At 33.1% G+C, this 14,743-nt stretch overlaps 1 protein-coding gene across 1 annotated transcript in view; it reads left to right on the forward strand.

The window, feature by feature from the left end:
- Nucleotides 1-4,982: 4,982 nt before the first annotated feature.
- LOC140054438 (plastin-2-like) overlaps nucleotides 4,983-14,743 on the forward strand; it is a 37,952-nt gene continuing 28,191 nt past the window's right edge. The window contains exons 1-3 of the mRNA XM_072099421.1: nucleotides 4,983-5,156; nucleotides 12,881-13,036; nucleotides 14,143-14,287. Of these exons, the coding sequence (XP_071955522.1) occupies nucleotides 5,103-5,156; nucleotides 12,881-13,036; nucleotides 14,143-14,287 (355 nt within the window). The 5' untranslated portion in view covers nucleotides 4,983-5,102. The remainder of the gene's footprint in view (nucleotides 5,157-12,880; nucleotides 13,037-14,142; nucleotides 14,288-14,743) is intronic.

The following is a 14,743-nucleotide window of genomic DNA, read 5'->3' on the forward strand; positions in this document are numbered from 1 at the left end:
AACTTTCTATCCAGTGGTTCAACCGTAAGTATCTATATATAAATTTACGTAAGGGCAAAATTCGGTAAATCGCGCCTTACTTCTAGAATTTTCACTCGATGGTATGTAAAGTTGGTTCGTACTTTCGGTACTGATTTTAACCGCCTGATGTAACCCTGTTTACTAATTAAATTGAGTTAGATAATTAGTTATTGACGATTAAAACGAATTTAGGTTCAAAGATTTGCCCCAAATAGGGGTGTTTTCCGATCGTGGTATACACTGTCTAATGGATGTCCATCTTGAAAAATACCCGCCAAAAAAATGCGAGGAGGCTTCGCATTTTTCTATCTCCTCCTACGATAATTGTTTTTAATAGCTGAAAACCGGTTGAACAGCTAGAGTACACCATCATAATGTTGAAGACAGGCCGATTTTCTTTAAAAAATACTATTTTGATAGATTTAATATACGATTATACAAATGTATTGATTTGCGATGAATGGAACATCCCAATCTCTCAGTCTGCCAGAGTTTTAACACAAGTACTGTAGGTAAATTTATGAGCCCTTGGTTTAACACATACGGTAGGTAAATATATGGGCCCTTTGAGAATAAACTTGCAATACTTTGACAATACTGTAAATACCTATTAACTATTTTTCATTTGAATCGAACATTTCTTACTGTGAATGTTCGTACTGTTAGATGTAATATAAAAATATATACAAATAAACTTTATTACTGAGACTGTGGATAGGCTCTACTGTTAGATATACAAATAAACTTTATACTGACAGTTCCTTCTCAACGTTTGTATTAATTAATAATTACCAAAAATATAAACGTCGTAGTGGTGTATCATGACATGTACTTTAATATTTCAATCGATTATGACAGTGACAGTTTTAACAAAGTATTAAATCGCAAATGTTTTAGGCCTACTGTATTTAGAGGTATATTATTTATAGGCCTATAAAACATGAACAAAATATTTCGTTACTCAGTGGATAAAGAATATATTTAAAAATTGTTCCTCTTTGTACCTATCCGCTTTCCCATCCCTCAACCCTAATGTTACATAGCGAGGAGGCTTCGCATTTTCCTATCTCCTCCTACGATAATTGTTTTTAATAGCTGAAAACCGGTTGAACAGCTAGAGTACACCATCATAATGTTGAAGACAGGCCGATTTTCTTTAAAAAATACTATTTTGATAGATTTAATATACGATTATACAAATGTATTGATTTGCGATGAATGGAACATCCAGTTTGGTTTAACACAAGTACTGTAGGTAAATTTATGAGCCCTTGGTTTAACACATACGGTAGGTAAATATATGGGCCCTTTGAGAATAAACTTGCAATAGGTTCGGAAAATGTTAAAAAACCAATTTCTATTATTTTAATCGGTAAACAGTTTCCATTTATTATACATTGATAATGAAACATGAAATATTCCTTTTTATGTCCCTCGAGGTTCATTACAATTTATATTTAGTAGTCCCACGGACTTCATCTTAGCCACTCCCCCGAGTGCTAAGGCCAAATTTATGATACCCTACTTTCTATGTAAGTTTAGTTACAGTTAGTTCTTGACGATAATACAACGAATTTAGGTTACACCCTTCGGCCGCGAAAACGTTTCTGTACAAATATGATACCGATTGGCTTTATTTCATTCAACAGCGACCATAATCTCGCCAATTACAGGATAGATAAACTATTTTATTATTGATGTGCTTATAAATTAAGACTCATGTAAACAGCTTGATTACATCATTTTACAGACAAACGAAACTTTTTTAAACCTACTGTTTCAATAACTGAGTATAATACTGTATACGTTTTCATAAGTAAGTGCATATACATTTTCGTGTTTTCATTGACGAGATTGTAATAGTAACTTCAGTAACTATTACAGTACTTATTTATTATACGACACAAGACAATTGTATCTGACAGGTACGTACATTATTCTAAAAAATAAGTCTAGATAGATCCCTTAGGCGTCATAAATCACAGGCCAACAAATCAGTACTCATGACAGAAATTCGACCCAGTTTGGTTCACACAAATGTTTACAGGAAGTTCAACACCACAACCGATGATTTGCCCTAAATATTTAGGTAGACTACAGTTTAATTTTTCACTGAATAGGAGCTTGAATTTCCGATTTCCATTTCGCAGAATGTCTAGGTCTATTTATTTAGTTTGGTTCTTATAATATATAAATACAATCAACTTTATTACTGCGGTTCCATCACCACAACCACGTGCCGCCGCCCAATTCCCGTACATACATTTCCATTTCTCCCTAATTTCTTTAATCCACATAAATTAATTGTCCTTTATGGAATCCAGTATTGGTTTTGTTGTCTCTATTTCTGAATACCCCAATTAGGGGGACACTTCCGTTTTTGTTTAGTGTCCCAAAAAAGTCCCCGTCCGTGGATTCTACTGTATTCGAGAACCATCTGTGAGCACCCCTAGATGGTACGCGAGCGAAGCGAGCGTGCCATCTAGTAATAATAATTAGTAAAACATCGTGATATTATATAACGCGTCATCATATTAACTTTTGCTTGATTCAGAAAGATATTTATTCTTAATTGTTTACTATATTTGAGATCCTAATTATTTTCTGTCACTTGCCTAACAATACTGTTCAAGTTGAAATAGTTCGTATGATTTTTTTTCAGGTCTCACTATGCCGGCCTACGTAGGTGTGAGCCAAAGAAGAACCTTGTGTTTATAAAAACGCACAAAACTGGTGGAACCACAATATCATCTATACTACAACGTTATGCATTGTACAATAAATTGCAAACCTTCGTTAAATCACGTGGAACCCTGGGCTATAAAAACAAAGAATTGGACTTTAATACCGTAAAACAGTTATTACCTCCAATGGGTGTCGCAAGAGGGAACTATACTGCATATAAGTATAATTTATTTTTTTCTCATGCTGTCTATAACCGGACAGTTTATGCATCCTTTATGGAGAAAAACGCAAAATATATAACTATACTACGTCAACCTGTTACTCAATTTGAGTCAATCGTTGATTATTACTCACTTTTTGACGGTGGAGATAACACAAAACTCAGTAAAACTCAGAAATTAAAAAACTTTATGAAAAATCCCATGTTAAATTGGAAGAAGCTTTTTTCTAGAAACTCTAAAAAATTTACCCATAACAATCAAATTTGGGATTTGGGTGTTAATCCAGAACTGGACATCCATGACGAATTTGTCGATAAAGAAATTAAAAGATTGGACAATGGACTATTAAAGAAATTAATGTGTTGGAGATTTGAAGATATTGTTTACTTGGCCCACAATCAAAGATCTGAACGTGCATCATTAGATATTGATCTTTCAAAAAAGATAGCAAAGTGGAACGCAATAGATATGAAACTCTATTCTTATTTCAAAAAGCGATTTGATGATCAGATTAGGACTTATGGCCCAACGTTTGAAACAGATTTAACCGCGTTCAGAAACATGACATCGTTTCTATATAATACATGTGTTGCTGCCGAAGTAAAAAGAAAATCATCTAATAGACTTGTGTACAAATATACGAGAGACGCCCTAGAAAGAAACGCACATTACTGTAACAAAAATAACTCAATGAATGTGTGTGATTTTGGTAGTGGATATGTGTTAACACTTGATTTAAGTAGGCTGTGTACAATAAGTGTACTTACAGAACGACCTATGATTATGCTGCTTAAGAAAATGATGAATGAATATGCCATTGGTTAATTATTTATTTAGGAAGGGATTAGGAAGGTATAGGACTATAATACTACATTTCCTTCTAAAATGTTTCTCGTAGACTGACAAAATTGAATATTGGGGCATTTTTATGAAAGCATTTTCGAACTATAGACGGCGCTATCAACATTTGGAAATTATATCATATATAGGGCGCAAATAAATAATCTAAAGATACCGTAAATCTTCTAATTGTAACCCTTGGTTGTTTTTTAGGGTGGGTTGCTATTAAAGGGGGGGGGGGGGGTTACTATTAGAGTAGTGGGTTACTATTACTAATCTTAAATTACCTGAAAATAGTTTTTTTCAGGATGATAAATACATTTTTTAGATCAAATTTTTTGTCAAAGTGGATAACATTTATTTGACATTAAAATGGCATATTCAAGAAAAACAATTTTAACAATACTTAAATTACATATTTAAGCAAAACAACGTTAAAATCAATGTACTTAAAGTCAAGGAATCATGGAATAAACTCTCTAGTCTAAATTCTGTCTATAGGCCAATTTAAAGACTTCACAAATGTTTAATATTTAGGAAAATATACAAAAATTATAGCTTACAATAAAAAGTAGTATCAATATTTAACAATTCTAGCCTAAAACCCATGTTTTTGTAAGGTATTTAAAAGTCAATGATGATACAACATTTGAATGAACATTTCAATTTGTTTATTAGGTCTAAAATAGTGTTTTTTTATTTTGCATTTATTATTTTAAGGACTGATTTTTGTTTATTTATGAAGTGATATTTAAGATTTGCTTCAAGAATTGTCCCCGCTTTTTGTTTAAATCAATATTCCTATTGTTGTTGTCGTTGTTATTTTCACATTTACAAAGAAAATAAAAACTTTGCCATTGTCATCTAAATTGATTTCGTATGATTCTTATTTACTCAAATGTAGGCCTAACAAAAAGATGTAATTTATTTAATTGAGTCCTATCAATCATCAATCAATCAATTAATTAGTTTTCTTTAGCTCCATTGTATTTATATAACATAATCTCCTGTGACCGTATCAGTTGTAAGTTGTATATCGATGAAATTATAATCATTGATGCCAAAGAATTTAATCAATAGGCCTTTTTCCTGGCGTTACACTCTGTTGGGATGAGACAGAAGTGTCCTACCCGTACTTATGTAGGGAATCCCTTATGTATAGCGCCGCTTTGCGGAAGTGAATAGATATAAGCAAGGAGGATTCAGGAAGCTCTAATTGCTGACTATATTTAGCAAGATTTAACAGGAATCAGACAGGTGGTTGAGTTACTTAGCCCGCTGGTTTAAAAACTGTAGTTGTTTACTTTGTTAGTCAGCTCAAATCAAGGCTTTAAGATGGCTGAAATTAGTGATGAAGCTTTAGCTGAATTAAAAGAAACATTTGCAGAGGTATGTGTTCTTTGATTTTCTTTTTAACTACTAATGCAGGCTTGGCCTTTTTGTTTCGACAACGAGGAAGTAAGGAGTTCAGTCTGTCTGAGTCAGGCTGTTCAGTCTCTGTGCTTATTGTATGTACAGGAACGCATAAGCCTAGGCCTAGCATTATTTATGACATTATTAATGGAGTAACATTTGTGTTTCTACTAAATTGACGTTTAGATCGATTTAATGCTTTATTGGTACAGTATACTGTAGTATGCCTGGCCCGGCCCTATCTATTGATAATTTGTAGCCTTCTTTGCTATATTTAGTATGTTGGTGTTCAGCCAGAAGAGGGAGCCAGCTATCCATCAAAGGGTAGAGTGAAAATGTTAAATGTTGGTGGACCCATATTATATATTTGAAAGTATTGAACCAAAGGCATGTTGTGTAATGTGTCAGCAATTGAATCTTTTATTTTATGCATTTTCCTCGAGATGTCCAGATTTGTTTTAAATCATTAAATTATATTTCCTTGATATTGTGTTTACCTAGTCCTCCATCTGTAGTTTTATATTATTATCAGTGGATAAAATAAAGTGGGTTTCAAACATCCAATCCTGGGTGATTAATTAGGCCTACCGCTTGTTATTTAAAAAGTGATTATATGTGTTAAACAACAAACAAATAACAGCCTAGGAGTATAGTTGTCAAACTAGAAATTGAAATCAACTTTTGTAAAAATTTTGGTTTTCATCTTTACCCAGTGGTAAGGGTAACATACAATTATCATAAACATATCCCTGTATATTAAAATATTTTTTTACACATGGTTAAATAACAATAATTTAGGAGAAATTAATGATTCAATATTGTTAATGATTAATGTTCCAGTCTATATGGCTTACTTTTATTAATTATCTTCAGGACTGCAAAAAGAATATGGGCAGGACTACTAAGCATAGAGATAAGTTAACAGTTCTTTCACTTTCTGTTTTTTTTTTTTTTGTTCTTAAAATTAGTTAAGGAGTGAAATTGCCACTAACTAAAGTGAAAATCAAAATGTTCCATATTAAATAACCAAACCAGGAAGTTGAGTTAAACATTTGAAATATACTATAGTTCCTTGAGATACAGTAGTTTGATTCAGTATTTAATAACAATACAATGCCTACCGTATATAGAATGACAACAATGAAAATTAATTTAAATACATACTGTACTGTACCAAGGGACCTTGCAAGCCTACAGTGATTTCCTTTTCTATGTGAACTTCTTTCTTTGATAACATTTCCCATAGTATATTAGCATAAGCCATTTACTATTAAACAGTTTAATGGTGCCTTAAAAATGTATAAATTGTTACCGTATCACGAAGTAACACGTATCATAATAATATTTATTTTATCCCTAAAAAAGTTTAGCAATCCTAAAATTGTTTTGTACTTTGAGTACTGTAACCATTTAAAGCCTGTTGATTAGTTATTTATTGTGCAGCCTACTGTATACAGTAGTTACCACTTTTTGGGAAAAAAAAACTTTATTAGAAGGTCTGGTTATTTTATCACGTATAAACTGTTGACTGGCATACAGTGCAGGTGTGTGTATGTGCCTGTATTATTTTTTGCACAGCACTTAAAGTACATTCAATTCTCTAATGCTAAAAATGAATTTAGGATTGTTTGAACTTTGAACAAGAAAAGTCTGTATTAAGAGAGTTTTTAGTTTGGGAAAGTTGACTGTAGCTACGGCGGGACGATTCGGACCTGAGACTATTCGGCCTGGGACGATTCGGCCAGGGACTATTCGGCCCAGAGACAATTCGGCAGACTTAAATTTATCGGCTTTGATATGCATTTTATGAGCATAAAATAAGCTTTTTTCCCCAAACTTTATTTTCAGAGAGACTATGGGTTAGTACTACTAGGGATAAAGATGCAACAAAGCAAACATTTTGAAAACATTGTCGTAAATGATAATTTTTTTAGTCACGCGAATGGTGTAAACAAGTTACGCCCTCTGTTGGCCGCTTGACGTCTAAAGTGAGACGTTTCGGCCCACAAAGTGAGATGTTTCACCCCAAAATTGGGCAGGATCGTCCCACCAAAAGTGGGCCGAATCGTTCCAGGCTGAATCGTCTTAGGGCCGAATCGTCCCGGATTCACATGTACAACAGTGTAGAGTGTAAAGCTAATAGGACATCGTTCTTTTCCCACTATACCCCTTCTACTTCCACAACACCCCTTTCACTCCCAACTTCATACCTACATTTCTCACAGGCATGTAATAAATAAAATTTAAGAAAGTGTTGGTACTCAATGAATGGAAAGGGTTTAACATCAGATTGATATTGTCTTTGTCTCAAACTTTTGATTAATGTTGAGATGAAATTTATGCTTCTGGTTTCAGTTTCACTGATTAAAATATCTATTTGATCTTTTTTTTTATTTTTGCTCGTTTAATGATAGGTTCTCTTTCTGCTACTAAGTAGCAGTAAGTAAATGAAGTGAAAAAGTGAAGTGAAAAAGCATACAGACCAGGTTGTTAATTTGTCATAATTTTTGTGAAGATATCAAATAGATCACAAATAGTTTTGATACAGTACTCATAAATTACCAATTTCTTTGCAACTCAAAAAAAAGAAAACACATAACTAGTCTTTTAAAAGCCTTTTTTGTTTGGCTATAGTAAGTAGCTGTAAAGTACTGTAAGCTGGTTTGTATCCCAACAAAACTTGATTACGCACATGTTTTGTAGTAATTTTAGCAAGCCTAGTCCATAGATATTATTATTCACTATAATATCTCTATGCCTAGTCCAATAAGCCAAATTGTTGGACCTGATCTTCAGATTGTGCCTGGCTTCCTCTGTTTGATCCAGGTTATTCCGTTAAACAGGAAATGATCAGGGATCTCCTTCAAATATTTAAGCTTAAATGGTAGGATACCGCTTTTACTAACTTCATTTCCCTTTTTTGAACTGTTTAGGCCTAACGCCCGTATTCTTAAACCGGACTTTAGTCGTAGTTGAAGCTAAAACTAAAAAAATGACGTCATTTTAATTCATAAACCGAACTTCAACTAAATCACCGACTAAATCAGGCCAACCTCGACTAAATCGAGACGGATTTTGATCGATTTTTTTAGTCCTGGAGGGGGCAGACTAAATGGTCGACTAAATGGTTTTTAAACGATGTTTATAAAAAACGTAACAGTCATTGAGTTGTTATATTGGCCAGATATTGAAGAATGAAATATCTATATTTATATTAGCTTAATTAAATATACATTGGTATAAATTATAATAATGAAAATCATCTTTATTTACAACTGTATACAAATTACATTATTTTCTTCGCGCAAGTCCGACTTGAGCTACGTCACGCCATAGCGACAATGGGAGATGCGGCAATTCACCACGCGATGGAAGGTTTAGGGGGCCTAGCGCTTTCTTGTCACGCTATGAAGTGCGTGGTTCGTCGCGATCATACTTTGTTGGGGGCCTAGAAAATATAAAAGTTACCGTACCGCCATGGTTCCTAAATCCTAAATTTTGTAGATTTTGTTTGTTGTTATTAACCAAAAGTACTTCACTGTTAAATTAATACTGATCTTGTTCTAATAATTAACGATTAAAATTATTTTTCTTGTGTATAGTCCTGATGCGTAAAAAGTTTTGTAAGAAAATGGAAAGTGATATCAATGCGCAAAATTTCGTCTGCTCCACAAATACTCTCTTGTCATTGGCCAATGTATAGCCTTTAGTACCCAGACGTGTGAAACTCGACTAAAAGCTCGACTTCATTAAGTCGAACTGCAAACTTCGACTACTTCGTTTTTGAATCGAATTTGAAGTAATAGCTCGAACTACGACTTTTCCAAGTCGAACTTCGAACTACGACTAAAGTCCGGTTTAAGAATACGGGCGTAATACTACAGTATTGTAATTTTCTTTTCGAATTGATGCTTGGTAAGCCTATAAAAGTAGGTTATTGGTCCCTTGATAGCTGCAGAAAAGGCAGTCATATTTTGGTGCATTTACACAATTTGTAATTCCGAGATGTTCTCGGATATCTCATTCTTTTAATAAACATCAAGTTGTTTAATTTGTTGACACCTTTGGGCTGGTAAAATGTCTACTTTTCAAGAACGTCTGGTATTCGAAATGTGTTTTTAATGGTCTAAAAAGATTTGGGACCTTTTGGACCTAAAAAACAGGTTTTTTTTTAGATAGTTTTCGGTTTTTAGAGTAAATTGTGAGAGTTGACTGTATAACTATAATACATTTATATAATATATTTGATTACAATAATAACATCATTTTTACTAATGAGATTTACACTTTTTTTAAACACAGTATAAATAAATTATTAACTGAATGTTGTGAATTACCATAGTTTGTGTTTGCTTTCATTTCATATTCAAGAAGAATAATTTGACCATATATGGTGAAAGTGAGGTGAAAACATAAATAACAGTGAGTCATTAGAAAAAGAATTTGTGTGAGTGCTGATAGCATTAGAAAAGATTTTAGTATTAGAATCGTGAAAATTCTAAAGAAAAATGTATAATATTTGACCCTTGAAAGTGTACAGTTCAAGAACAACCTAATCCATATTAAAAATTTACAAATCTTGGGAATTAAGAAGGCAAGAATAAAATCATGAATCTTTTCCATATTTAGATTCTTTTTCAAAAAGTGTCAGTTACTTAATTCAGAAGTATGTATTGTGAATTAAAAAAACTATATTTCTAAAAATATCACAAGATCGTTTATCAACAAATCGAAGTCTGATGTTATGTATTTTTCTGTTGAAAAATATTCATATAAAAAGATTAAAAGTGCACACATTATGCAATTTTGTGTATGGAATATAACAATTTAAAAAAAACATATTATTAATGCTAATGAATGTAATTATAATTATTGCATTAGAACCAAAAGTTTATTAGATTGTTGAAAGGGGGAATACTGGGGAATGTTTGTCTTAAAATGTTGAAAGTTAAAATTACTGAAGTTTACGATATAATAAATAAATGATGAACACAATATGCTATGTACATTAATAATTTACTTTTATAAGAAAAGCACTTAGCTATATAGCATGATCTCATTAATAAGTCCTCGCTCAGAAAGTGGAAAATGAAAGCAAAATGTGGGGGAATAATTGTGTCTTGCAGTGTAAACTGGGCTGAATAGCGCACAGTGTGTTGTCCCTTTTGTTGACAGCGCTAATTCCAACACACTAAAGAGTACCCTTACTCTTTTAAAAGATGCTCTGGTGCAGATGATGTGTCCTCCAGTTTTAATTCCTTATCCAAGAAGACTTGTTGCGAGGAAGAAATGAATGTGCCAAGTGCATTTCTGGTTTTCGACGTCCCTGCCTTACTATACAGTACTCGGCCACTGATTTAAAATCAATAAGTAGTAGAGTAGATAATGTGATCACTTTTACTGTTAAGTCCATCATTTATTGAAGAACAGTTTTCGTAGTCTAATGATCTATGTTTATAGTCGTTGTTTGAAATAAGTCAGTAAACAGCAGTTACTGTATGCAAATATTTAAAAACCCCTGCACTTACTAAAAGTAGTGTCCTTAGTGAGCATAGTTCATTGATTGGTGTACTGTATACACATAGAGCACAGAAACTAGGTCTCTATGCTACATAGTCAAAACATCACCATAATTACTGTAGTTTACCTACAGTACCCTTTCTCTTCATACTAAACTGAAGGGGTATTGCTAAACACCGCAACCCCCGCAAACCTCCAAAAAAACATAGCAAACCCCATCGAACCAACATAAAAGTGATTGAATCATGTAGTGTACAACCTACTGGGTATATCCATGTAAAAAAAAAATTAAATTTCTACTGTTAACAACTTATTTTTTGGGTAAAACATCAGTTTTAATCAATAGATATTTCTTTTTTGTACTTTGTGTACAATTACAGTATTTATTTGAATATACGCACCGCTTTGAATAAACGCCTCCCATACAGTAGAACATCATTTGGAATAAAGGCCCCCCTCGTATAAACGCCCATATTTATTGCCTCAAACGCACAACACTGGACTGTGCTATGTTCAGATTGCTAGAAAAATTATTACTATACGCATCCATTTATGACATATACACATTAAAGGTAATAAATTCTAATGCATTTGTGGACTTGTGTGGGAAGTATTTGTTTATATTGATAGTGCTTGACAAGATTATAACATGGTTGTTGCAAAGGCGTGGTTATATACTGTGTGTAGAGCTGTTTGTACACTGCAATCACATACAATACAAGCTGATTTGAGATTTGAGAGGACTATATAAACATACATTATTAGGGAGTTTTCGCAATCTTACGAATATGATAACGAAAACGGATACGATAACGAAAACGGATACGTCACGCACATGTATTCGTTTTTCGTAAGCCAGTAAAAATCTGTTTCGCATGGCAATGAAATATTGAGGGTGCTGTCCAAAATATGACTGCAGTAAATTTGAGCGAAGCGCAGGTACGTGTTGCTTGGTGCTTGGCTACCTAGGCCTAGCGTAACATCAAAGCGAGTGAGGACTTTAAAACCTGGCATTTTAGTAAATTACTTTAGTAAATTACTTTCAATAAAAGTATAATTATATTATAATCTTGAATCATTCCTGATTCAAATGCAAAATGTGCAAAATAGATCAAAAATTATACTCGTTTTGAAGTCAAGAATATGACTGGTGATATTCGTCAACACAAATACGCTTTACGAATATGAAATGGAGATCAGCTCAAAAGTTTCACAAATTTGTGACGTATCCGTTTTCGTTATCGTATTCGTAAGGTTGCAAAAACTCCCTATTATTATTATTATTATTAATTTTGGTGTTCTAGAATTTGATTAGCTAGTCCTAACTTAACTTAAAACCTTGAATATGTTTTGGTTGACCAGATTCATACTACTGTAGCTTGCATAATCTACTACAGTATACTGTTTAGTTTGCACCACAGGTTCTTTTGTTATCCGAAAGAAAAGAGACACAAACTACTACCTGTAATGTTTATTTTGTATTCGCTTGATTGAATAATCACTGTACTGGAAAAACCAACCCCTTTAACCAAGTGACAGATATTGAACACAAGCTAACCATGTAAATTTAGCAGTTAAGTGCCTAGGCCTATTCTTCAATGAAATTACTGATTAAATAATGTCTTACAAGTTATCCTTGATTTTTTTTTACTTGACAGCAGTAACTGGATAACTTCAAATAACAGGAACACTGGATAAATAAGAAAATAATAATAAGTTTTGTAAGAAACCCAAGTTATGATTGTCCAATGCAGACCCGTAGGCAGGGTGTGCGGAGAAAGTGGATTTATGATCAGATAAAACCAACTTTTACAGTGAACCTTCAAAACCTCTACAACAAAACAATCATACATTGTCTGTCATTTTCGGCCAACTGGAAGTGCCATTTATCATGATTTGTTTTGTGTGAGAATACCATTTCCAGTTAGTGATTTACTTTATAACTAATTTTCTTTGCCACATGGACCTGTGCCTCAAAAACTTGGTCCAAGACCATTTCCATCCCGAAAGCCTGACATCCATCCCCACCCTGCTTTCCATCCCTTTTTCAATCCTAACTCCGGCCTTGCAATGATTTAACTATTATTATTATTAATACTACTTTATTATTCATAATTATTTTCTATTTATTATATTACACTACAGTATTTTATATACTTATTACTTTATTTTCTTTTTAGCATGATGTGGATGGAAATGGACACATTACCAGTAAAGAGCTTGGAAATGCTCTGAAAGCAGCCGGTGAAGATCTCCCAGGCTATCAACTTCGCGAACTTGTCGCAGAAATTGACTCAAATAAAAATGGAACCATCGAATTCAATGAGTTTATTGAGGTGGGTGTAGTTTCATGTATAACATAGCAAGTCTATCCTTGCCATTTGATTGGTTATTTATGTGCCATTCAGTAATACAATATTTCGAATTTGTTTGCGTGAATCCATCAGAAAACAAAATTGCTACCCTTTTCACTACAATTTCATTGCATGTCTGCTGAGCTCTTCAATGAATGAATGTTCGTGAACGTGTGTGACTTATTTCCTGAGCCGTGATTCGTTGAAATTTTTTATAACTTAAAATTCGCCACAGAAAAGGATTTGGAAGATGGAAACATACATACATAGCGTATAAGCTAATGCTTTTGATTCACGCTAACAAATTCGCTTAATGGAAAACAAAAAATAAAGTTGATACATAAAGTATGTATTCATTTAGTCAAAACTGTCAAATTAGTATCGTTATCACCATTAATTATCATTTTTCCCGTTCAGTAGAACTACAAAAAGACGCATAATATGTAATTAAACCATGGAGGTATAAAATTTTATACCTTCATAATTAAACAGTTTTCATTTTACCTATTTAACTAGTAATACACACAGTTTATATTTGTTGTTTGTATGGAGTACTTAAATACTTATGAAAATAAACAACTGTAGTACTGTGGAACCACTAACTGACATACCCCTCAACTCTGTGGGATATCCTACCTTATGGGAAATGTTCTAAATAAGCACAGCATCTTGATGTTTGTTCTCACCTATACTTGTGAATAATTCACTTAAATGAATTATAAAAACAAATCTATAAATACTAAAAATGTAAATTAAATTGAAAATTACCTACCATTTAAGAAATATGATATGGTATCAAACATACCAATGAATTTAATACTTAGCACACCTGTAAAGCAATGATTTCTGTTTATTTTTAGGAACTTTAAAGCTTCATGTTGCCAAAAACTACTCTCATTGTGAATCTTGAATTTTCCAGGTGAACTTCGTAAGGAGACATAAAGCCCAAGATTTTATTTTTAATTTGCAAAAACCTTCCTTCATTTTTTATACTTTTCGCTGTAACTTTCAACCTGTTTTTTGTATCGTAATTGATTATTTGATTGGAATTGGATTGACATTTTTATCTGAATATGATATCTCAACAGATGTTCAAAGGTCTTAAAAGTGGTAAAGTTTCAGCGCAATTTGGCAAAGTCATTTCTCCCAAAAGTGGAATTGTGTCCAATGAAGGTAAAGCAGATGCAGGAGGAAAACATTCCTACACAGATGAAGAAACAGTTGCTTTTGTTGGTAAGTACATCAAGCTCTTCTCTCTATTTCAATATAATAACTAGAAAGCCACTCCGAGAGTGCATACCTCCGCCTACTGTAAAATTCTCCTACATACAGTACAGATAATAAATACTGCAACATTTGGACGCGTAGACTACGTTTCGTACGCGTGGCAACTTCGTAGGTTTCGCGTGGCGTAATCTACGCAAGCTAACATGCTACGCGTAGTCTACGCGTAGCCTACGAAGCGAGAGCTAGGAGGGGAAATTCCAATGTTCAGATTATTGTGTACTGTGCTGCTGCACCACACACGGAATTTGTTAACGAATTTGAATACTAGTTTTCATCAATTTTAAAATGCGAGTTAATTACTGTGAAGTAATAATAAATGTATTAATATATTAGTATTAATTACTGTGTCTTGGTTGTGTTAAAATGGGACATTTATTTTTATGAAAGAAGAACAAGTGTACA

The sequence above is a fragment of the Antedon mediterranea genome, chromosome 7 (genome assembly GCF_964355755.1).
Source record: "Antedon mediterranea chromosome 7, ecAntMedi1.1, whole genome shotgun sequence".
Lineage (NCBI taxonomy): Eukaryota > Metazoa > Echinodermata > Crinoidea > Comatulida > Antedonidae > Antedon > Antedon mediterranea.